This window comes from Mustela nigripes, chromosome 4 (genome assembly GCF_022355385.1).
Source record: "Mustela nigripes isolate SB6536 chromosome 4, MUSNIG.SB6536, whole genome shotgun sequence".
In the NCBI taxonomy this organism is placed as follows: Eukaryota; Metazoa; Chordata; class Mammalia; order Carnivora; family Mustelidae; genus Mustela; species Mustela nigripes.
The window spans coordinates 37,238,677-37,263,958 of NC_081560.1; the positions used below are offsets into that span (position 1 = coordinate 37,238,677).

The window sequence follows — 25,282 nt, forward strand, 5'->3', positions numbered from 1 at the left end:
ACTTTGAGGCGGTCCTTGCCAATAGAATGTGATCACAGTCCAGGGTGAATTGCTAAACCCAGTTCTCATCACTGTGTGAGATGGCCAGAGAGGACATGTAAGAGTGTTTTAGTACTTTAGGGTTTTCATTCTAACACTTGTTTTCTCTACAGTTTTCTATGGATCTTAGCCATTTTCAGTCCGACTATGTTCATAAAATATTTCTTTTTGAAGGCAGGGCTAGCTCCTTATGCCTGGGAAATGTTTACAGTTCTTTCAGAAATACAAAAATCATTCAGCGATACGTCTTTCTGTTACAGAATATGCTCTGCCTTGTGTATGTGCCCAGGCATCACGTCCAGCCATTCATGCTTCAGAATTGATAGCCAAATGCCAAGTTGTATACTTTATGATCGTTACTTTAGAACAGTAGATGTATTATTAGTATCCAGATTTAGAAAGCATTATTAGTGACTGGTAGCTTTCAACTTGCCTGATTCAGAATCATCCCTGAACCTTTTAAGAAAATTACATTCAAAGGAAAAGCCAAGAAGGGTACCCAGATTTCTTGGAATAGTGGTGGGTGATGATAACATAGATTCTTTGTACTGACTCCTGAACAAAATCATTTTCTTCTGGTACTGCAATTAAACTGGAACTTTTAGTAATTCTTCACCAAGCCCTTGTTCATTCTAGTGTACAAAGCGCCTATGTTTCATGACAGCTGGAGTTTAGCAAGAACTCTGATTAAAGCCTCATCCAGGGTAATAAACTGCCTTTGAAAACTGCTCTCATTTCAGTTACCAGTCCTTGGTTTGAACAAAGAAGTAAAACGAGAAAGCACTCGGCGAAATGAATCTCAGGAGATTTGTGATTAATTATTTATAATAAATTCACAAGATTAATAAATACATCATTTTATAGTGCCTCTTCTCTACTTTAATAAAGGCCTAGAGCTTGCAATTTGGAACGCTTGTGTCTAAATGAGGCTTTGAAATAGAAGATGTATCTTGACGTTAGCATGAAACCAGTAATTAATATATTAAGCCTCTGAAGTTAAGACTGTTTTAAGGTGCCTGATTCATTCAATGGAGATTATTTTTCTTTTGTGATTTTTAACATATTATTAGAAATGTTACTATAAATATTTTTCTTTCATGCCTTTCCTACCAGCATATTGGGTTTAAATAAAACCTAAAGTGATAATTAAATATCATTACTACCTGGGTTCAGAAAAGAGAGTGAAAAGCCAGCCATGTTTCAGGAAACAATGAAGTGCTTCTTTGGCAATAGAAGTCACCACGAATTAGTATAAGCACAATGAGTCACTGCACACATTATCAATTGGGAACACATGCCATTATGGTACAGATTTTCATTTGTTCTCTGTAGTTCATATCTAAAACTTCTTCAGTTTTGTTCAGAAGCTGAAAGTAGCTTCCTCCCTCCTGCAAATGTAGGAGTTGCCCAAAGAGCCTCCTTAGAAGGAGACTTGAAATCTGTGCATTGGTTTCCTTCCTAAGAGCTAGCTCACCTTTCCCCACCCCATCCCCCAACATTGTCTTCACGGACCCATACTCCATCTTTTTGAGTAAGTAGAAGTCAGGATTTGTTATTTTTGATAATGCTGGAAGTGCAGATCACTGACACTCTCCAGCATAGAGTGTCAGAACTAAATTTGGCTTCCCATGGCTCTGCTTGGTTTGGTTTTATTTACCGAGTACCTCCCTGGGGCAGGTGCTGTCCTAGGGCTGAGGACACCACAGGGAATGTGCTGTGGGAGCACACAGTAGGGTGCTTTCTGGATGAGCCACCATCCCTCTCCCTCCTTTCTTATATGTTGCTCTAAATAATTAAGTAAGGTCATTCCAGAGGTCTTTATTTGGCAGTCACACATTAAATTCTAGTTTGGAGGCCGAGCAGTGGATACATGACATGTATCTCAGGAGTCTGGCTCTTCTTTTTGGATTAAGAAGAGCATGGACAGACAGACACAGGTGTTTCCTGTAGGAGGGATGGCCTCACCACCACTGTGTGGTGATGTAGGTAGAAGCAAATTTAGGGTCAGATCCTACCTCCCCCTGTTGATGCCCTTTCCCAGAGTAAGAGCTTTCTGAGTGTTATGTCATCCTCTAGGACTCTGGTTTACCCCTCTCTCCACTGGTAGGGAGGCCCACTGCCTATCAGCTAGCAGTAAGAAATCACCCTTCACTGTTCTCGGGTGAGTTCCCCGTGTACTCAGCATGGGCACACGGGCCAAATAAAAACACAGTCTCCCTGAAGTTGGCTAGACTCTTCTCGTCTGGCCGCGAGGCTCCCCTTCTCAGTTTGTATCAGATAAACTGGGAGAACCAGCTTCCCGATAGAAAGAACAAGCCTGGCTGCAAGAGCAGATGGATCGGGTTCTAAACTTGGTCCTGCCATTTGGGTCTGGGATTCCTGAAGGTGAAGCAGGTGCTGCGGAGCTGTGCCTCTTCTTACAAGAGGGTTTGTGGAGCTCTGATTTCTGACTGCATCAGGAGGCTGTGCAAATTAATGAAATTCATGCCTGCAAAAGAAGTCTCCCTATATTTTTAGAATTATTACTTAACTTGAGTTCTTTGTTTTTCAGCCTATAAAGTATATGAGGTGTGGGCTGTCACTTGGGGAAATTTCTACATCACCCTGCGCTGCTTTGGCAGGCAGATTTGCATTTGAGGACTTGGTTCGGGACCAGTTTGGCATTTAAGCTTGAAACAGGGGCCGCTAAGAGGGTTTTTAAAAGAAAACTCACTTAAAACAGACGAGGGGACCATCCCTGGCAGATGAGTCAGGGCAAGCTCCATCCCATGGTGTAGGGCTTCTCTCCCTCCCCCCCCCCCCCCCCCACTTAATCCAGGAAGCAATTCAGAATAACCCAGGAAGTGAAAGCTCAGGGTTACATAGGGAACAGATGAGGAGACAAGGCAGAAGGCTGGGCTCTGGAAAGGCAACAGCAAGAGGAAGTCGGGAGAGAAATTGGGAAAGAACATAGCACGGGGAAGGAGTGAGGGAGAGAGGAGGGCAGGAAGCTAGTTTGGGCAGAATAGCTTTTTTTCCTTTAATGTTTATTTCTCCTTTAAGCACAATATGTGATTGGCTTAGGTTGTGCTCGTGAGAAGTGTTTTCTTTCTCTGGTAATCCCAAAACCAAGATGAAAAGGAAACGATTTTAGACAGAAAGGATCTTTCAATGTGGAGGGGTAGGGAAGGATGTGCCTCTGTTCTTACTTTTATCTTTTGGGGAAAGTTCAGTCATAAAGACTTTGCCAAGTGTATGCTTAATTTGCCAAGAGGCAGGAGTGAAAGTCAAACAGATCCTAATTATTCTGGTTGTTGTGATTCTGTGTTTACCTAGTGCCTCTGCTCCAAGGTGCTTAAGATTAGGGAAAATGTAGGAGGAGAGTTGTGGTTCAGTACTTGTCACCAACCTGCTCTAACAGCCTCATAGACAATCCCCTGTGACTAATGACAAAATGAATGAAACTGTTGAGTGAGTGCACAGATAGTACAATATGTATTGAGTGGGCAAATGTGAAGGGAAAGGAAAAAACGCAAAACGTCATACCGTCTGTACAAGGATTTTCCTCTAGCAGTTGCATTGCAGTAAAATTGCCTGGATGAAGATGCATTCCACCGAGAGGTAGGAAAACATTTTTATGTGAATAACAGCAAGATCTTATTTCAAAGTAAACTTAGAGGTCCTCTGTTTTCCCTCTTCGCGGTGTTATTTGCTGTGGTAAGGCTCACTTCTCTGCTAGTGTAGGAGAGAAGCTAGGGGAGAATGTCTTGGAGCTCTGGGGTGCTTGTATAGTTTGAAAATATGATCATATGCATGTGTTCGTATTTTATGACTTGGATAATCTGAAAATCAATTTGCTTTGTCAATGCTTCCTGGATTAGAATTCCGCTATTTGGTCCCTATCCTAGGTAAGACATTGTTTGCAAATCGTGCTACTTGTGCGATGTTGGAGTGGTTGCTAAGGCATTTAAGGTACTGATGAAAGTAAGATGGTTGTCATGGTGACTGATAAAAATAAGTGTTGAAAATGCCCTGCATTCTTTCTTTTCCAGTCTATTAAAGAAAATTGAGCGGGAAACATGGAGGGAAAGTGGCGTTTCATTAATTGCCACTGTAACTCGTCTGATGGAGAGGTTGTTAGATTACAGGTAAGCTGAGTCCCCTGCTTCTCGGGTGCGCTGTGCTCCAGCTGGGAAAGCAGAGTCAGGATCCAGTCAACTTTCCGCTGGAGTTAATCATCAGCCCCCAGTACCTTGTGCAGTAGGATAATGGACTTATCTAGCTGGTTCGGAGTTTTTAGTTCATTTTTTCCCCCTTTTTCTCTCTTTTGTTTGGTGGATCGTTCTTTCAAAGCCTTAGTGAATTGAGAAGGTTCTCAGAGTTCCATGAGTAAAGGGACCTTTTTTGGTGTTTAGACTCAGCCGTTGACACCAGCAAATGTTTCGGTTTTAGGGTGAAGTCAGTGTAAACGAGAATTGTATGGTCAGGCTGCTTTCATATGAAAGGGGGTAAAAAAAAAAAATGAAAGGGGAGGTGGCATGCGAAGTGCACACTGTTACCTTTCTTAGATGCAATTTTTTGATTTTTAAATGATCTCAACTGTTAAAGCAGTTCATCCCCTTAAATGCGTGGTGTTTTCCTTTTAAGAATGAAACCCTAGTTCTTGTTGTTGATGGCCAGGCTTCCAGTTACTTCCCACCCCTCTGGAAGAAGATGTATAAGAACACATCTTCACCCCTCCTTCTGGGGGATGGGAAGGGGAGCCTGTCTACTGAGAGGGAGCTGCAGAAATGGTGCTCAGGAGTGTCTCACCTGAGACCCTGCAGCCTGGGGTGGCTCCCCTAGTCCCCAGAGCCCCCTTCTCAAGGGCAACTTGCGAATTGCCTTGGGTCTCTGACAATACTTGCCCCTACCCTCCCCCAGTCCCACCCCCATGGAAGAAACTGTGTTTGCCCCTAGGAAGGAAGTTCTAAGTTTTGACTCTTGCTTTTTGTTTTTAGGGACTGCATGAAAATGGGAGAGGTAGATGGCAAAAAGATTGGCTGCACAGTGAGCCTTCTGGTTAGTAAACTATTCCTCTCTTCCTCCTTGTATCCTAATGTTTGATTCACAGAATCGTTCTGTTTGTTCACAGAAATACTATTTCGATTGTTTTTAGTTTACAATGTGTTTTTATCTGGATGCTTCTTAGAAGAGCTTGGAAGTGTTTTCAAAAGAAGCACAGCGAGATTCAGGTTGAATTAAATCCCCCAAAATGCTCAACCAGAACATCGCAGAAGGTCCCCAGTGCGTCGCCTGTCTGTGGCTGTGTGAGATCAGAGAGCGATGCCCCCTCCCATCCTGTGGCACTTTACCCTCCGGGAGTCTTTTATGGCTCTCCTAGAAAAAGGCACAACATCCCTGGATAGAGCTCTTTCTACTTCTGTGTAGACAGTTTCTGTCCTTGTTTTTATATTCATTCTACATCTTAATGAATATTAGTCATCTCTTCTTTGGTGAACAAATGACAGTTTCTGTTTAACACACTAATTTTCACTAACTTGTTTGCAAATTAAGTGTCTAATACCATTCTTGTGAAGTTTTGCATCATAACTAAGATAAGCATATTAATTGATCACCCAAAGAGGACATTTTTTAGGAGTATAATTAAATATTATGTAAGGAAAACAGGCTACCCCATGATTGTCCTGGAACACTCAATTGTATTAAAATGTCTCCTCCCTAAGTGTTAAATAGGATGGTATCCTCACCGCAGAGCTGAAAAATGACCATACATAGAGACATTCATTTTTTTTTTTACATTTTAATATCGGGTATATTGATGCTCTTGGAAGTTTCCCTTAGTCAGATATGAAATACAGAAATATGTGACTGCTTTCAGGTCTAAATGTGTGAGAGCCAGGGTTTCTTTTTCGTATGTTGCAGAAGAGCTGAAACCTCACAGCTGTTCTGAGTCCTTGTGCAGACGTTCTTCTGACTCTGATGGTCGGAATCCCTCACACGCCCTGCGGGTCTCTCTTTGCCGGCACCTCAGAAGTGTCTTTTGTCCCCACTCTCATCTGTCTTGTCCTCGCTCACCAGCTTCAGTCTTTCCAGTCTGCTCTGTTTATTCCCTTCACAGCCCCTCGTCGAAGCACAGGACTTCTGCTCCTTTGTTACCAGTTACCCTAGTCCGTGTCCCTCACTGCACTAGGCTCGCCTCCAGGTAGATGCCTCTGTCCTTCCTGACCACACCCACGGCTTGTTCCTCATTGTGAACGCCTGTCCCACTTTTCCACCTCCGAAATCAGTCACTAGAAATAGTGAGACCTGAGAGTCCTCTATCTGGCCCCATCTTGTGGTACACTTTTTGACATAATTTTTGTCATCAGACCCCACAGTGACCTCAGGCCACCGGACCAGACCCCCGAGGTCAGCCCAACTCACCTCCCATCGGAGTTCTCATGTCTAACCTTTGAGCATCATCATTACCACTTTTAAGTCTCCTGCATGTGTTTTCCCAGTGTCTTGCCTGCTGCTGCCAGCCTTTTACACATTCGAGAGCCTCAGCCCAAGCTGCCTCTGTATCCCTACCTGGTCATCAGTGTTTGGGCAGAAGACCCAGTGCTCTGTCACTTTTATTTTATTTATTTTTTTTTTAAAGATTTTATTTATTTATTTGACAGAGAGAAATCACAAGTAGATGGAGAGGCAGGCAGAGAGAGAGAGAGGGAAGCAGGCTCTCCGCTGAGCAGAGAGCCCGATGCGGGACTCGATCCCAGGACTCTGAGATCATGACCTGAGCCGAAGGCAGCGGCTTAACCCACTGAGCCACCCAGGCGCCCCGCTCTGTCACTTTTAGTCTTAGTCCATCAGCTTAACCCTGGCTTTTCCCCAAAGCTGACCACAAAGTTTCATAAATAACCTCAAAGGACAACCTGTACTTTTTTCCAGAAGAATCTCCTTCCCTTGTCTCCATCTTCCTCCACAGTGCGCTCCGTGTAGAGGTTAACAGGTACATGCAGACTCCAGGTTCACTTCCTCAGTTGGTGTAGCAGAAGAGATTGTTTCTCTGGATGAAGGAATGAATGCTCTGCCTAAAATATGTGTAGTCCCCCAGTAGGAATAAGCTAGAGACCTAATAAAATCAGTGGCCCCAGTAGGATTCACTTGACACGAAGAATTTATCCTTTTGGCTTTGCATTGACCAAGAACAGTCTTTATAGAAAATGTTAGCATTTTTTTTAAAAGATTTTGTTTATTTATTTGAGAGAGAGAGTGAGACAGAGCATACACTGGGGGAGTGGGAGAGGCAGACTCCCCACTAAGCAGAGAGCCCAACATGGGGCTTGATCCCAGGACCCTGGGATCATGACCCGAGCCAAAGGCTGAAGCTTAACCGACTGAGCCCCCCAAATGTTAACATTTTGAAAGCTATTCTAATTTCAGACTAGTATGAGAACGCTTATTATCAAAGCCAAATACATAACTTTGAAGCTAATCTTTTTAGCTTCTAGTCCATATGGAAAGTTCTTGATGTTTTCTAGTAGTAATATGGTTCTCTTCAGGTACTCACTTCCTCTTAGAGATTTTCCTTAACTCTTTGGAAGGGTTAATTCCAGATTGTCTTCAGGAGAGCTCTGGCTTCCTTCACAAGATTGAAGTTAAACTGTAGTGTTAAATTGGTAAAAATGCATAATGTTTGACATGACTCATACTAGGAAATGTAATTATTGTTTTGTTCTTTGTGTCACAAGTTTTGCCAGACATATGTGAAAAATTCTCATCTGTTGACTGGAGAGATTTTTCTTCTTCTTCTTCTTTTTTTTTTTTTTTTTTTAAAGGAGAATTATTCATTTACAGAGTGATCACTTATTTTGTTCTCAAAAAAAAATGCTGCTTCTTACCAAAAAGCTATTAGAGCGAATCATCCCTTAATAATGTAAAAAGCCTGCTGTGGGGTTGTTAGACTTGTGTTTATGGTACAATAGTTCTTGCTAATTAAAATGATTTTGGCCATAATAAGAGAGATGCGAATAGCATTATTTACTTAGATTTTTAAGGAATGCCAAGATCTATAGGAGACAAGAGGAAAAGGGGAGGATAATGGCATAAATTGGAAGAAAAAAAATTTTATGATGCATTCAACTAAATGTCAGTGCCTCAAGGTAAGAAGAGTTCTCATACTGAAGAATAGACAGTATCAGGTGGTGGAGAGAAGGTACATTTGACAGAAGGTCCTCGGGCTTGAAGCCAAGTACCATTTAAGCAGCCACATTGGCTAGTTTGGTTCATCACCAGAGCCCTGTCTAGCTAGTCCGTTTAAAAGATTTTTAGAATTCCTGATCTTTCCCCCTTAAAGAAAACCTGTCACTCCTTCAGGCCAACAGAATTATCCCCTTATTGCCTCTCATTTTCCCTTCTTCCCCGTACCCGCCAGGATCAGTCAACAATAGTGATGGTAGTTCAGAGGGCTTGTGCAGCGATTTCGTAAGGTACAAATGATCCACCAACAAGAAGTGCCCCATTTAGAACCTCACAGCAGCCTGCTTTTGCTGGAACCTCATGTCATGTACATTTTTCTTCCTGTTTACTAAGTTAAGTGAGGTCTAAGGTATTTTGTACGATGTGGTAGAGGAGTACATGTGGGTGTTTATAGCTTATACCCTTAAAAACCCAACATAATGGGTCCAGGTAAGTCAGAGTTGAATTTTTCATCAGTAATGTTAAAACATTTTAGGGAAGATTGGTAAGCTTCAGGTACTTTCTTAAAAAATAAACAAAATATTTTCCATAAACATGCCCCTCTAATAATAGTTCGAAATCTATTGTTAATAATCCCTTTACTGGAAGTATTGAGACCCCAGCACAAGCTAGAAACTCTGAATACTACCTTACCAAAAAAGAGCATTTTCATTTATCCTCTTTTACATGATTTTTCAGGGAAAGAAAAAAAATGCTTTTACATTATTTTTACTCATCCTTACTTATATAGATCTTAGAAACTTTTTTTTCTTCAGAGCAAAATATGTTTGAAATTTGAAATTAAGCTATGCTTTGAATATCAGTGCTCGGGTTTAACAAGTGGATTAATCACTGTTATTTTTAATATATTTTTAGTTGACTAGGCAGTAAAACCAACAAAAAAATAATAGAGTGCAAAATAAATGTGAGTTGCTGGCAGTAAGGTTCCCCAAGCGTTACCAACTTATCCAATAAATTGCTAGGTAATGTTTAACATAACGATGCATTAAGAGTATAGCGCTGGGCCTCCTTCCTTAATTTTTAAAAAGACATTCGTATGGAAAAATGTGTCCATTCTTGTAGTTCCAAACATGGAACTTCACAGAGTAAAAAGCAGCTGTTTGCAAACCTGATTGTTGAGGAACAATCCATACTTGTATTCTTTTTTATAGAACTTCTATAAGACTGAACTAAACAAGGAAGAGATGTATATACGCTACATCCACAAACTCTATGATCTGCATCTCAAAGCACAAAACTTCACAGGTAATTCTGTCCTTTGGCTCCGGCTGGGGAGAGTGGGCTGGACACTGGTGTATCGTACATGGTCTGTCCTTTGCTTTGTATAATTAGAGGTGGGAACTCAAGCATTTGTCCTTTATAATGGAAATTTTCCATTGGATCTATTTTTCTAGGTACTCCATTTTAATTTATTGGCTTTTTTACTCTATCTCTCAGCATTGTTTTTTGGAGGTTGCTTTTGGGAGTACAAAATATGTATCTCACTTTTTGGAGCCTACTTACAGTTGGTATTTTACCACTTCTAGTTAAATAATGTTATGTTGTAGCTCCCCTACATATTGTGTATGCATACATTGGAAACCCCACCAGATAATGCCATAATTTTTACGTTAACAGTCATACCTATTTTATTTTTTAAAGATTTTATTTATTTATTTGACAGAGATCACAAGTAGGCAGAGAGGCAGGCAGAGAGAGAGGAGGAAGCAGGCTTCTGCTGAGCAGAGAGCCCGATGCGGGGCTCAATCCCAGGACCCTGAGATCATGACCTGAGCCGAAGGCAGAGGCTTTAACCCACTGAGCCACCCAGGCGCCCCCACAGTCATACCTATTTTAAAGAATTTAGAGGATTAAATGGTCTGTCTTTGTTGCTCATATATTTACTGTTTGTGTTGCTCATTCTTCCTTCATGGAAGTTCTCAGTTCCTCTTTGTTATCATTTTATTCAACCTAAAGAGTCTTTCTTTAAAGTAGTTCCAGTGGTGGAGGGTGCCTGGGTGGCTCAGTCAGTTGGGCTGCTGACTCTTGGTTTCCGCTCAGGTCACACTTGCACAGTTGTGGGATCAAGTCCCGAGTACGGCTCTGCGGTCGTGGTCGGTGCAGAGTCTGCTTCAGATTCTTTCTTTCTCAAATAAATAAATAAATAAATAAATAAATAAATAAATAAAATCTTCAAAAACAGAACAACAACAAAATAGTAAACCTAGCAATGAAGAATTCTCGTTGTGTTCCTTCGTCAGAGAAGTCTTCGTTTTGCCTTTACCCCTGAAGGATACATCTGCTGGTTATCAAATTCTAGGTGGATAGTTCTTTTGTTTCAGTACTTGGAAAACATTGCCCTGCTGTCTTCTGGCCTCCATGGTTTCTGATGCGAGATCAGGAGTCACCTAAATTGTGTCCCTGTGTATAATGTGTAAGGTTGCTTTCAAGACTTTATCTTCAGTTTCTGGCAGTTTGATTATGATGTATATGGTCATGGCTTTCTTTAAGATTATCCTGTCTGGGTCCACAGTGTTTCTTGAATTTATAGACTTATTTCCTTCACCAGATTTGGGAGGTTTTCTGGCATTATTTCCTCAAATGTATTTTCTGCACTGGTCCTCTTTTGGAACTACAAGTGACATGAATGTTAGGCCTTTTGGTATTCTGTAAATTCTTGGGTCTCTGTTCATTTTTCTTTCCCAGTTTTTCTTCTTTCTTGTTCAAATTAGATCATTTCTGTTGATCCGTATACAAGTCGATTGGCTCTTCTGTGCCATTTCCATTCAGCTTCTGAACCCTTCCAGTGAAATTTTTTGTTACTGTATTACCCATTTGTAAAATTTCTTTTACTTTTTTCTTTTCTTTTTCTTTCTTTCGTTCTTTCTTTCTTTTTTTTTTTTCTTAGTTTCCATTTCTTTATAGGGAACTTGTATCTTTCTGTTCAAGAGTGTTCACTTTTACTTGAAGGAGCGTGGTTATAATAACTTCTTCATAGTATTTCTGTAAATCCAACAGCTGAATCTTGGGGTTAGCCTCTGTTAATTGCCTTTTTCCTTTGAAATTTTTTTGGTTATCCTGTTTCTTTGAATGTCAAGTCATTTGGGGTTGTTTCACGAACGTTTTGAATATTATGAGACTCTGGGTTCTGGTGAAACCTGGAGAATATTGAGGGTTTTTTTAATTTCAGCAGATAGTCCAATTAGATTCAAACCTCAAGTCCTAAACCACCTTCTGAAGGTTGTGATTCCAATGTTAGCTTAGTTTTCAAAGCCTTTCCATACTGTTCTGGTCTGTCCCACATATATGTCACCTGGAGAGAGCCTGGGACCTAACCAGTGGTCTGTACCATAGTTCATGTCTCAAAATCTTTGTTATATTGATTCTTGTCTGTTCAATATACGTGCAGCTTGCAAGTGAGCTCAGGACATTGTACGCAACATTTAAAAATCCCTTTCTCTCTGTGATCTTCCTCACTTTTACTATCTCCCAAGGACTCCTTTTCCTAGCACTCTCACTTAATCTGAAGCAAATTAGTAAAAGCCAAGACTTGATCCTCCCTACATTGGGATGCATTCCCGACAGCTGGTCTTCTGGGGGCCAAGCACCAAACATAAAAAAACCCATGGACGCCTCTGCTGCCATGATGCCCACACTGTGCACTCTGCAGCTTTGCGCTAGTTCCCAGGACTCAAAGGAAGCTAGAAGGGTCAAAAGGACTCCAAACCCCAGGAGGGTTCTCTTCTCAGTCCTCTGACCAGAGGAGCTTTCCTGGGGAGCTTTTTATGTCCGTTTCCCTTTGTAGTTCCAGGAGACCAGGACAGCGAAGCCAGGAGATATGAAAGGCGAAAAAATAAAAACCGCAAACTCACTATTCTATGGTCATTCTTTCAGTATTGATTTTCTTACTCTGCCCACCTTCTCTCATTTACTCTTCAGAGTCTTCCAAGAGTTGCCTTATATATCCTGCCTAGGGTTTTTAGTGGGGGAAAGATACGATGCAAAGAGCTCACATATCGTAACCAGAAAAGAACCCTTTAACTGAATGTAGGAACTATAAATCTGAGTCTTTTGCCGCACTGTTCTTCCCAGGAACTCCTGAATTGTGGCCTCTTCTCCAGCTTTAAAAGAAAGTGATCCTTTCTGAAATGGTCCTTGTGTGGCCAAATTTTAAATAATGCTTCCAGCTATAATTTCCCTGTATCGATTAATGCATCTCTGTTTCTCAGTGTGGAGACCTTGATGTGCTCTTTGGTATCTCTGAGCCTCCCTCAAATAATCAGTCACCATTTTCTGGTGATTTCCCTTCTTAACAATCTCTCAAAGCCACGTCCTTTTCACTGTTCCCACTCACTCTGCCTCAGTTAGGCCTTCATCATCTCACACCTGGGTTGTTTCCTCCCCCCCCCCCCCCCCCCCGCCCCGCTCCCCGGCTGTTTCTTAATTAGCACCAGAACAGGGGACAGAAACTACAGCCTGCAGACCAGCCACCTGATTTTGTAAAGAAAGTTTTATTAGAACTCAGCCACACCCACTTACGCGGCCATTGTCTGTGGCTGCTTTTGCGCCTACAAAAGGCAGAACTAAATAGTTGCAATGACCATATGCCAGATTATAAATTATTATAACTGTAACTGTTTTACTGCCTGGCCCTGTAAGGCAATTTTACCAGCCCCTTCTCCAGATATAACCATTTTCAATTGGTACAGTTTCTACAGAAAAAAGAAAAAAAATAGTTCAAGCTCTTTATGCAAGGTCTATCATGGTAAAACCATTACCAATCTGTGCAGCCTCATCTTACCACTCGGGGCTACATTCCCTGTCTTCATCCTTCAGGGCATGCGTCTTTACCATCTTTTCCTGGAATTCTTTTTCCTTTTCTTTCCCACAGCAACTCCATGCCCCGCCCCCCATCCCTCTCTCTTGAGCTGAGTTCATGGTTCCAACTCTTTTTCATCTTTTTCAAATTTCATTAAAGCACTGACCACATTGTTGTTTTGTTTAAGATTTTAATTATTTATTTGTCAGAGAGCACAAGCAGGGGGAGAAACAGGCTCCCCACTGAGCAAGGAGACTGATATGGGACTTGATCCCAGGACCCCGAGATCATGACCTGAGCTGAAGGCAGCCTCTAACCAACTGAGCCACCTAGGCGCCCCACCACATTGTTTTTAATAGTTATATAAGGGGTGTGTTATGTGTGTATGTGTTTGTGTATGTTTCTATGCATACACAGGTAGGTAGAAGTATCTCCAGTTAAAGGGTGAATTCCTTGAAGACAGGGATGATGTTTTCTTCTTCTTAGTGTTCTCATTTTAGTACCCTGCCATGTGAGATTTTTTTTTTTAAGATTGTATTTATTTATTTGATAGAGATCACAAGTAGGCAGAGAGGCAGGCAGAGAGTTGGGGTGGGGAGCAGGCTCCCGCCGAGCAGGGAGCCTGATGTGGGGCTCAACCCCAGGATCATGACCTGAGACGAAGGCAGAGGCTTTAACCCACTGAGCCACCCAAGCGCCCCCATGTAAGATTCTTTTTTCTTTTTTTTTTAGAGAGAGAGGGCAAATGCATGAGCATGGGAGTAGTGGGGGTGGGGCAGAGGGAGAGAGAGCATCTCAAGGCCTGATACCCAGTGTGGAGCCTGACACTGGGTTGGATCTCAGGACCTGAGATCATGACCTGAGCTAAAACCAAAAGTCTGACGCTTAACCCACTAAGCCACCCAGGCACCCCTACAATGTGAGATTTAAATAAATGCATCACCAGTAAATTTACTCAGTTAAATTTTAAAACCTACAGAAATTTTTCTCCTTCAATATTGGTTATATATATCTTCACACAGAGGTGCTGATGGTTTTGATTAAATAGACTAAGATTTTGGAGGTATGTTGTCTGAAAGTTTAAATGACCATTTTTATAGTAGTTAGTAGCCACATTTTGAGCTAGTTTTTATAGCAAAGAAAACCACCTAGTGGAGTTATTTTAAAGTCCATTAAAAAAGAAATGAGGGGGCGCCTGGGTGGCTCAGTGGGTTAAGCCGCTGCCTTCAGCTCAGGTCATGATCTCAGGGTCCTGGGATCGAGTCCCGCATCGGGCTCCCTGCTGAGCAGAGAGCCCGCTTCCCTCTCTCTCTCTCTCTGCCTGCCTCTCCATCTACTTGTGATTTCTCTCTGTCAAATAAATAAATAAAATATTTAAAAAAAAAAAAAAAAAAAGAAATGAGGGAGGAAACTAAGGACAAGCTCTTCCAGCTATGTAACTGTTCTCTGAAACAGAGTCCAAATCTGTCTGATTATATTTTAGAAGTGGGCAAATTGGTTTTCTTTAATTTGTTTACTGAACTTGCAGTATTTATTTTCCCCAAAGTCATAAGAAATAAGTCCTCCTCACCTACCACATTATACTCATTTCTCCTCTGTCCTCATTTTTGTGTGTCCTTGAAGAAATTGAAATTAATGGGGAAACTTTTCTATCTTTAGAGCATTCTGTTTAAATGGCTTTAACCCTTTGCAGCCTTTTGTGACGGTGCTCTCCATTCGTAATTTATGCCTTATCTTCTCATGTTTTGTTTTTTCTTGTCACATGTGGGTGTCCTCACTATACTCTTGTCACGATGATGGAGCAAGATGGCCCATGTTTAATTATGTGGCGGTGCCTTTTGTTCAAAATTCTAAGTACTTTTTTAAAAACTGCTGGAAATTTGCGATGTGATTCATTCTTCCCTCTTCAGTACATACTGTTGTTGTCTTAAGATGCAAAAGTATAAATATCCGATGTATTGCAATAAAACATCTACAGTTTGCTAATGTGTTTAAAATCTGTCACAGTATTGTCCTATGTTGGTCACACCTCAAAGGGTATATCTGTTTGCTTTTGTGGAAAGTTTCTGTAGCTTCCTTCACACACCTGACCCCTGAGAGATATCATCATTTTCCTGAATCAGTTTCTGAGACAGGTGTCACTTACTCCACGCCTTTCCATGTCACCATTCTTGTGATGCCTTGCCAATCCCAGCTTGCCCTCCCGGACTCGGTGACGGCATACCCACTCCCCATCTACCCCTCGTCCCTGGACTGCCCCAGGGCAAGCATGATTTGGAAAGCAGTTGAGATGAGCTAAAAATGCTTTGTTGCCTCCCACCCTTGTAATTTTTTTTATTATGGTAAAATATACGTACCACAGAATTTACTGTCTTACCCGTCTTTAAGTCCGTTGGCACGTCGTGAATTCCCGTGGTTGCACAACCATCCCCGCTCCGGCTCTCCAGAACTTTATCATAGGCGCAAACCAAAACCGTGTACCCATGAAACAGTAGCTTCCCATTTTCTGCTCCCTCCAGTCCCTGGCATCCACCATGCTACTTTCTGCCTCCAGGAATTTGACCTTCATAGCTCTTTCAGTCACCACCTGTGGGCAGCTGAAGGCTTCAGCTGGAGGAAGGGGTGCTTGGTCATCCTTTTCACTGTGAAATGATTAGCCGCAAGGATATTTTTTTGAAATCTCAGGTATTGGGGGAGAAACAAAAGAAAACTGAGAGACAAAAGTGATCATTCCAGAGCTGTGTATTAAGAGAAAAAGGAGCTATTCCACAGTACAGGGCCAAATCTTGAAGGAGAGAATCTTTGAAGGCCTGCAGGTGTCACCTCTGTGGTAAATGAAGGGAACCGTGGATTATTCACGTAGACAGAGGAACAAGGACACACACAGGGCTTTGTTAGATGCTGAGCTTTTGTTATAAGGCTGTATAAGGAATGAAAGATCAGGAAGTCCTCTCAGGAGGCCCCAGGAAACTAGAAGCTCCTCAGACCCAGCGCCCATCTCACCATTATTATTAGCATTCCTGTCCCATCAAAACCAGTCTTCATGGCTGGCAACCAACGGTGTGGCCATTCAGCTCTGTTTCTGCAACTGCCCAGTTAGCCAGCACCCTTTAGCGGATACTCTCCTCTGTCCGCCTCACATTCACCTTCCACAAGATAGAATTTGGCAAGTGTCCATTAAACGGAAGGTGCCTCTGTCCCTGTATGGGCAGCTTTCTTGTACCGCTGCCTCCGGATAAGGAGGCATTGTGTTTCCTTCAGCAGAAGCCTCTGATGGGGCCAAGGGACTCCAGCCACGGAGGCTGGAGGCTTCTCAGGAGAAAGCGCTGAGCTCCATCTTATGTGTGCTGTGTGGAGGGACACTGGGAAATGTGAGCAGAGGTTGGTAGGGACCAGATCGTGGCCAGCCTACTCTGTCCCTTTCTGAAAGCTACATTTATTGTTAGCTGTTGCAAGTCACGGGCTGCTTGGAACCAGGGGAGCAATACGATCCTTTGCAGTTGAAAGGTCAGACTGGTAACAGTGTGCAGACTGAACAGAGGAGAGTAAGGGACTGCTGGTGGACTATGAAAGCTTTTGCAGTTATTGAAGCCAGGAGACTAAGCTCACCAAAGGTAATCACAAAGAAAAAAGGCCAGAGCCTGTGCCTCACAGGACTTGCACAAGTAAAAGGCAAGAGAAAAGGGATAGGGACCCAGGCCTTTCTTATTACAACTTCATGTTACACACTGAGATGACCACATTGTGGTAATAGCACTTAACCTGCTACTTGGGAGCTTTATGTATAGTTCCTCTTAAGGCAAATAAATGAAGACTAAGAATGACCATTTATTGATATTGTGTTAAAAGCTACTATTACATTTTTTTAAAAGATTATTTATTTATTGAGGAGGGAGAGAGCTCGAGCGGGAGGGGCAAAGAGAGGAGAGAGACTCTCAGGCAGACTGCACTGAGCATGGAGCCCCACGCAGGGCTGGAGCTCATGACCCCGAGATGATGACCCAAGCTGAAATCCACAGTCGGGCACCCAGCCGACTGTACCGCCCTGGCACAAAATACTACATCTTTAAGAGACATACAGGGATGGTCATTAAATGGATTAATAACTTAAGGGTTCGTCTACTTTATTCCGTTTAATAAATGAGTTGGCCATTACAATATTAAAGGAAAAAAAATAATTATTGTAGTCCTTCATCAGTGACAGAGGAACTCTGGTTCCTATCGATCTGCTTGGCCATAGTTAAGATTCAGGAAGAGATCTACAGAATGGCAAGTATTCTCTTAAGGACACTACCTATGAACTGTGCCTAGCCTGCGGATTACTATTTCCATGTGTGTATACAGAATACCACCACTTTACATGTTTTCCCAAGAAATCCCAACTGCACCAACACGTAATGACTTCAGTAACCATTACTAAAGATTCTGGGGGCCAACTGAGGGTTGTATCACACAATGCACAACAGTCCTCTCTCTGTAAAGAGAGAACTTTTTCAGCCTTTTATTATCAAGAAGAATTTAATTACCATTTCTTGTTTCCTAAGCACACCCTTTGGAAGATGCCTGTAGCCTCCCCCAAGGGATTTACCAGTGAACATCCCCAGCAGTCAAAGGCATGTCTCCCTGTTCCTCTGAATGAGCTCCAACAATATATCCTCAAACATTTTTATGATGCCAGCAGCATAGAGGCGTCGTAGAAATAAGGAAGAGGGATGGGAAGGAAGAGAAGGCAAGAAAGAGGGAAAAGAGAAAGAGAGAAATGGGGGTGGGGTGGGGATGAATATAGGGAGCCAAAAGATGAAATGCAAATCTCTGAAAATTCCATCTTCCAGGGGGAAGTCATCACTTGTGAACTGGCTCTTGCATCTGTTGTGAACATTTTTCTTCATTATCATGAAATTCAAAAAATGGTTTTTGCAATTTGCCCCAAGCCAGCTGCATTTGAGGGGAAGCTGTTTGGGATCCTGTCTTGATCATTTCCTTCCCACTCAACTTTCAGAGGCTGCATATACTCTCCTATTATACGATGAGCTGTTGGAGTGGTCGGATCGGCCCCTCCGGGAGTTCCTGACCTACCCCATGCAGACAGAATGGCAACGCAAGGAGCACCTGCACCTTGCTATCATCCAGAATTTTGACCGAGGCAAAGTAAGTAGCCTTCCCCACCCATGGTCTCTCTCAAGGCGGTTGTGTTGGTGTCATGTTTCCATTCATTCATAGTTTTTTCATGTCCACCTCCTCAAGCCAGGTACCCTCAGATTTTAATGAGGATTAAAAATACCCAAGAGTTTGCTAAAATCCCCAGGTCCCACCTCTAGGCATTCTGACTGGGTATGTCTGGCATGAGGCAGGGGATTTTGTGGCTTCAACAAGGACTTGACATTGCCGTGTGTACAAATTTGGGGCCATACTTTGAGAAACACTGGTCTGGAGGTTTTGACACCTACGCATTTGATTCTCTGAAAAACCACCCCTCAGCTACCTCCCCAAATTAGCATGCATTCTGCCCCATTCCACTTTTTTGGTAAGGGAAGATAAATGAAACTGACTTTGTTTAAAGAATGTTATGGCATCCCATCATATATTTAAAAGATCCCACTGACCTGATGATGCCATTCAGCCCATTACCTCACTCCACTCTGTCTCCCTCCTCAAGGGCTTACAATACCCTTTAGGAAAACTTAAGGATCTGACCACAGTTGTTTATTTGATTTGAACATTTGGGTGCTTTGGTGATACGTGTCTTAGATTTAAATATATCTCCCAAAATGCTAAGGTTAAACAGGAGACGAAAATACAAACAGCGGCTGTCCTTTTACAAAACATAATTGCATAACTTGATGCAAGGAAATTGCCTCTTTCCTATCGTCCTTTATTATGTATCTAAATACCCTGACATATGATTTGTTACATTAATAGCAAGGAAATGCCTTTGTGTCCTCCTCCAGTGAAGTTTCCATCTATAAGCTGTTATAAAATCCTGTTGTGCTTGTTTTGGCCCTTCAAAGGGGTTTTTCACTAGATCGGGGGTTACAAACGATGGCCCATGTGTCGAATGGCTCAGCCCCCAGCATTTATGCACCACCCACATCCTAAGAATTGCTTTTACATTTGAAAGTGTTTGAAAGATATGGCAAGAAAAAGAATATCTGACAGATGAAAATTACATGAAATTCGCATTTTGGTGTTCCTAGATAATAATGTTATTACAGCACAGACACGCTTATTCACTGTGCCTGCTTTTGTGCTTTAATGGTGGAGTTGGGTAGTTGTGACAAGGACCGTGTCGCCCACCAAGCCCGAATTATTTACTGTCTGGCCTTGTGTAGAAAAAGTTTGATGACCCTTGGGCTAGAAGAAAGAATTTTTGCATTTCTGCCGAGAGTAACCAGCTGGGTTAGATCCTCACAATTTACAAGTGCAGTTGAGCCAAGCAAGGGCTCGAGCATGCCAGCTGTGGATAATTGGGCCTTAGGGGTCAGTGGTAATTCCCCGCTTAGCACCGAGGGCCCGTTTATTCATCTACTTGGCCATTGTGGAACTGTAGTTATTTCAAGATGATGATTCTGACATGGTTCCAGAAAATGTTTGCACACCATATGTTCATGCCTGTTGTGGTGGATTGTATTTTCTCACTTCCTAAAGATTTTTAATAATTTACATGTTAATTGCATGCTGGTATCAAGCTTCAAGTGGCAGTGGTACTATTCAAGGTAGACTGTAGAGATTAAGAAGTTAGACCTGGTGTTCTGAAAGCAGTCCCACTCTGTCCTCTGGGTGGAAATGAGTGAATGTTGTGGGACCATTCATGTTTGTATCATTTGTTTGTCCACAGTGTTGGGAGAATGGCATCGTCTTGTGCCGGAAGATCGCGGAACAGTATGAGAGTTATTATGACTACAGAAACCTGAGCAAGATGAGGGTAAGGAGCCTGGATGCACGCCCATCAGGCAAAGGCATACTTTTGTCATTCACTTTCCAGTATTGTTCTGTAAAACTAACTTTGTGATCATCCCGACCTGTCGTGCAGAAAGCTTGTTTAAGGGAAGTCTTTCCTCTGCAGCGTACTCAGTGTTAAAACAGAGAAACAGCAAAGGCTTCTAATTAGTACATGGAAGTGAGCCTTTGATCTCTTCTAAACATCACGTCTGCAGTGTGCAATCTAATCCATGATTGATTCTTTTCGTTTGCTGAGAAGTCTCTGTGCTGTTTGAAGAGACGCTCGCTTGTCGGCAAATCTCTACCACAATGTACCATTCTTAGACCCCAGTCTGCACAAACAGTAGACGTGGCTAGCTGACCCATTTCCGACCACTTCAAGGCTAAATTCTACAGATGTCTTCTTTCTTTAGCTGTAGCAACATGTGTTATGTGCGATACCAGAACCAAGGGCTTGGTACCCAAGAACCCAGGGAGTTCAGTATTCTGTGCTCCTGAACCAAACATTTTGTCCCTTCTTTTCTTTTCAGGTTCAAATGGGTCCCTCTTGCTCCCTGAGTCCTTACTCTTCAGAGCCATGATCATTTTGTGTCCTCTTATCACACTTAAGTTCTGCAGGGTTTCTAAAATAGAAAGATTATAATGTTGCCTTTTAATTCTGCAGTAGGGGTTTATGAGATGAAATTGTCAACCTTTAACAGCTCGTAAAACCCCATACCCCACAAGTAGCTCACTCAGCCTGCAGGAGCTGGTATAGTATTTCATGCCAGAAGTTCATCAGTGTTTCTCCTAACATGAAAATCAACGAAGAAGAAAAAAAAACAAAAACCTTGTTTCAACTTCAGTCCATCATGCTAGCTCTGGCAGGCACTGCGGTTCTATATAAAAACATGTCTGTGCTTCTCTTGGCATACACCCCCTGTAACAGAAGCGAGGTTATAGTGTTTACCCGGGAGAGCCCTTGGGTACCATAGTCACTCCGATTTTTATAAACCGAGAGCATTACACTTCATGCCAACTGCTCTTTGGGGTGCTGTTAGTGGGGGCAGGGGGAGGGGGAGAAGTTTTCAAGAGCAATATTAGTCTTTCTCTATAAACCCTGGGGATGATAATACCATGAATGGAAAACCATAAGCTTTATGTGCGTCATAGTGCCGACATTGTTAGAGATACACTTAAGAGTTTTCAGCCCAGACAGCACTTTGCATGATGGGTCTCCTCGGGTTCGGTTTATCCCTGTCCAGCCTGTGCAAGCTTGCACCTTCCAAATGTCCTGAATTACCATGACCAAGAAGAACCAAATCCACAGGTGAGTACATCTAGTGCTAGAATTTTCCAGAAAGATTGGGCCTCTAATAGTTCATTCATTTTTTTAAAAAAATTCATGTTCATCTTCATTTAATTGTGAAGAAAATATTTTCTTGATAGGCTTTGTGCATAGAAATTATTTTCTTTGGTGAGAACGTGGAATAATATTTGATCCTTTAAAGGCAGGGTCAGCAACCTGTAGCCAGTGTAACTGGCAGGACTGAGCGGTTATGACAGGGACCATATGGCCTGAAAAGCCTATATTCTTTATTCTCTGGCCATTTCCAGAATCATTTTGCTGATCCCTGCCTTAAAGCATAAAAAGGGAGTTAAACCTTCTTTTCTGAAAACTGAACACTACAATTAAGTTCTTCTTCATAAAGAATAAATATCCTCTTCTAGAAACAGGGAGAGCTGAAGGATGAGGTAAAATTCTTAGAATTCTCTTCTGCTTTCCTAGATGATGGAAGCCTCTTTGTATGACAAGATTATGGACCAGCAACGTCTTGAACCAGAGTTCTTCAGAGTTGGATTTTACGGGAAAAAATTTCCATTCTTCTTAAGAGTAAGTTAATACACTATTTAATTTGTTGTTATACTTCTAAAATAGATATGCCACTCAAGAAAACCAAGATGTTTGAAGACATTTTGTCCTTTTAGAACAATAAGAGATTTTCCTTTAATGTTTTTAGTGTGCAGACACCGTACTAAATCTAGAATACCTTGTTTTGAATAATTTCCCAAGTTATCAAACAATAGTTTTATTTTTTTTTTCTAAATTTCTAAATGCACTATATCTTATGAGCAGTCTTTGGTCACTATAGCTGCTCCCCTGTGGGACTGCTGTTTACTATTCTGTGCAGTCTGTGATGTCCATAGAGTTAGCAGCAGAGAAAAATGTCAAGGCATTGCAGGTGACATAAAACACTGCAGTCTCACGTCCCGTAGAAACTCCCTCCAGAATCACGTAAAGAGCCCAGTTAGTGGTTTTGTGAAAAGGTAAATGTCACCCAGCCAAGAGATGCTCTTTATTGCTAGTATAAACTAATTCTACTAAAGTAAGTCTTCTAGACACTAAGGTACCTTGTGGATCATAAAATACTTGACTCTGTTCTTACCATTTTTTACATTGTGCCAAGTTGTATGTTACAAGCTTGAAGGCTTATCTTAACCCTTCATGGTATAAAATCTTACTTACACTTACTTATATGAGAAGAGAGGAAATGTACCTCCCCACGTAACTGAGGAAAAGTTTTGGGAATACTTTAGAAATTGAGTGAATTCATTCCAAACTCTAAATCTCAGCATACAAATGCTTTGGTAACTGTGTGGCCCTGTATCCTGCTGTAACTGCCAGCACTTATGAATACGTATAAGACGGGGGTACTTGGAGGAGGAGGGAGAAGAGGAAGACTGGACTTTGTTATTTGTTATTAAACAAACAACTTTAACTTGTCTCCCTTTTAGAATGAGAGTTTTATATGTATTTGTTAATTTATATATTTACCTATAAAGTTTGTATGTATATACATGCACACTAAATATAGAACTAGAGCCCACATTTTCCAAACACCATGAGCAAAAATTCATTTTAGTGTTACATTGAGCATACACTCAAATGACAGGTTGGTTGAAGGGACTGTGTATTTTGGTGCCATGCAGACGTGAGTCAAATCTCCTTGTTGGGTTAAAAGGGAGTCTGCATGTTGGTGTAGATGGTCACAAAGCTGACTCTGCAGATGGACCTGAGGACAGAGGAAAGCTTGATTCTGGATCAAAAACAGAGATAAATTTAGGACACTTGCTGACTTTGAAAGACTGAGTTTTGAAAGTGGACATTCTAGGCCAGGGCTGTCATCAGCAGCCCCCTTCCTAGTGTACATGGCCAGGATCCTTGTGGTGGGAGAAGGGGGCCAGTCTAGCACAGAGGGCTGGAGACCCCACAGGAAGGTCCAGACGTGACTCTGGTGCAGCACATCCCCTTCCTTTCTTGGCTCAAAATCAGGCAAAGTAGAAGATTACTTTTTCTTCCTCATGATACTCAGGGTACAGTGTTTATAATTCATAATATTGCCTACAAAAGTATTTTAATTTCTTTTAAAGATCAGAAGAAAAAAGTGAGGTTTTTTTGGCTGAAGAACTTGTTATAATGTATATTAACTTGTATATTATACATTAGATTATGTATTTATTTGTCCCTATACCAAATCAGTCTCTCAGTATGACTTTTAATACATTTTTATAGAGGAAGGGGCCTGCAAAAGTCATATTATAGTCATAATGTGGTCATATTGATCAAATTCTGAGTTCAGCTAGCAAGTGCACTGTGAAGTATCTTAGACTTAGACCCATTTATCTTATAAATGAAACCGTGATAATTAAAAGTGTAAAGCTTTTTTTTTTTAATCAGAAGTAGTTTAGGAGCCACAATTTTAAAGAGAATTTAGCAAAGTAGAAAACTGAATTGGCTAATAAAATAAATTTTATTACAAAGTCGATTGGAATAAATCAACCTATGTTAATAGTCTTTTCAAAACAGCATTTTCTGTTGGGTTTTTTTTTTTTTTTGCCATTTTTGAAGAAAATGGCATTTTCTTCAAAACGAAGAGAAGGGTCACCCTCTATTGGTTTCTAAAGGGCACCACACTTTTCAGAATTATGGGGCTGGATCTCTTTTTAGGAAATCAGATTCTAGTCTGTCCATCAATTAAAAAACAAGCAAATATCAACATTAAAGATTTCCTCATTGATAAATTCCAAGATAATTTTTGAAGTTGCAATAAATTAATACATTTATATAAGCATATGATCTAAATAGTTTTTTTTTTTAACCCTTATGAAAAATTGACCATCTCTTTATGCACAGGGTATCTCTGAGTAGTGATTTGTCTGAAGAGAATGACCAAGGTCAAGGATGAGAGATTGACTTTTCATTGTATGCTCTCTACTGTTTGGGTTTTTGTTTTGTTTTGCTTTGTTTTGTTTTTACCAGAGATATGTATTTCCTTTTCAGAAGAAAAAGACAATTAAAAAAATTTAAGTGTGAACAAATGTGACCCAGCAATTCTACTCCTAGGTATATACTCAAGAGAATTGAAAACATATGTTCACACAAAGAACTCTACACAAATGTTCATAGCAACATTATTCACTATTGCCAAAAACTAGAAGCAGCCCAAATATCCATCAGCTGGTGATGAATGGATAAACAACATATGGTATATCTATGCAGTGGGATATTTAGCAATAAGGAAGGAATGAAGTACTTACATATGCTACAAAGTGGACGAACCTTAAGTACATGTTAAGTGAAAGAAGCCAGTCACAAAAGACTACATGTTGTATGATTCCATTTGTATGAAATGTCCCGAATGGGCAAACCCATAGACACAGCAAGTAGATAAGTGGTTTCAGAGGTCGGGGGTTGGCGGAGGAAACAGGGAGCGACTGCGCATGGGTACGAGTTTCTCTTCAGGGTAATGAAATGTTCTCACGTTCAATAGTCGTGATAGTTGCTCTGTGAATATACTAAAAACTTTCAAAAGGGTATATTTTATGGTATGTGAACTGTATCTCAAAGCTGTGATTTAAAAAAAAAAATGTATTGATGGGGGAAATGCTTCATTCCTTTTCATTTCTTGACAACTCCATTGTATCCCCAAATTCATTTCAGGATGACTTCCTAACACTGCTGAATGATTATATGCTTAAAGTAACCCCTGGTTTTATAAACTGCTATAATATGTAAGCATTGCCTTAAAAAGGTTGTAGTTATTAGAGTACTTGGATATTTATTTGGGGACTTCTGTAATATGCACCATAGATATATGTGCATGGTCTTATTGTATCAAGCAAATTTATTATCTTTTGAGTAGAATAAAAAATATATAGCATCAGAAGGTATACCTTCTTTTCTGTAGAAAGTCTTAAACACAGGATTGTGTGGGGGTCCTGATTTCTAGGTAGTCCGTCTTT

The 25,282-nt window shown here is 41.3% G+C and overlaps 1 protein-coding gene across 3 annotated transcripts in view; it reads left to right on the forward strand.

Annotated features, from left to right (window-relative positions):
• The window catches only part of DOCK4 (dedicator of cytokinesis 4), a 431,767-nt gene that overhangs the window by 365,733 nt on the left and 40,752 nt on the right, over positions 1 to 25,282 (forward strand). For 2 of the 3 annotated variants that reach the window (XM_059396554.1, XM_059396556.1), the window contains exons 33-39: positions 3,900 to 3,926; positions 4,071 to 4,166; positions 5,019 to 5,079; positions 9,414 to 9,507; positions 18,060 to 18,208; positions 19,896 to 19,982; positions 21,768 to 21,872. In XM_059396554.1, coding sequence (XP_059252537.1) covers positions 3,900 to 3,926; positions 4,071 to 4,166; positions 5,019 to 5,079; positions 9,414 to 9,507; positions 18,060 to 18,208; positions 19,896 to 19,982; positions 21,768 to 21,872 — 619 coding nt within the window. The remainder of the gene's footprint in view (positions 1 to 3,899; positions 3,927 to 4,070; positions 4,167 to 5,018; positions 5,080 to 9,413; positions 9,508 to 18,059; positions 18,209 to 19,895; positions 19,983 to 21,767; positions 21,873 to 25,282) is intronic. The other variant, XM_059396555.1, reaches the window with a different exon arrangement.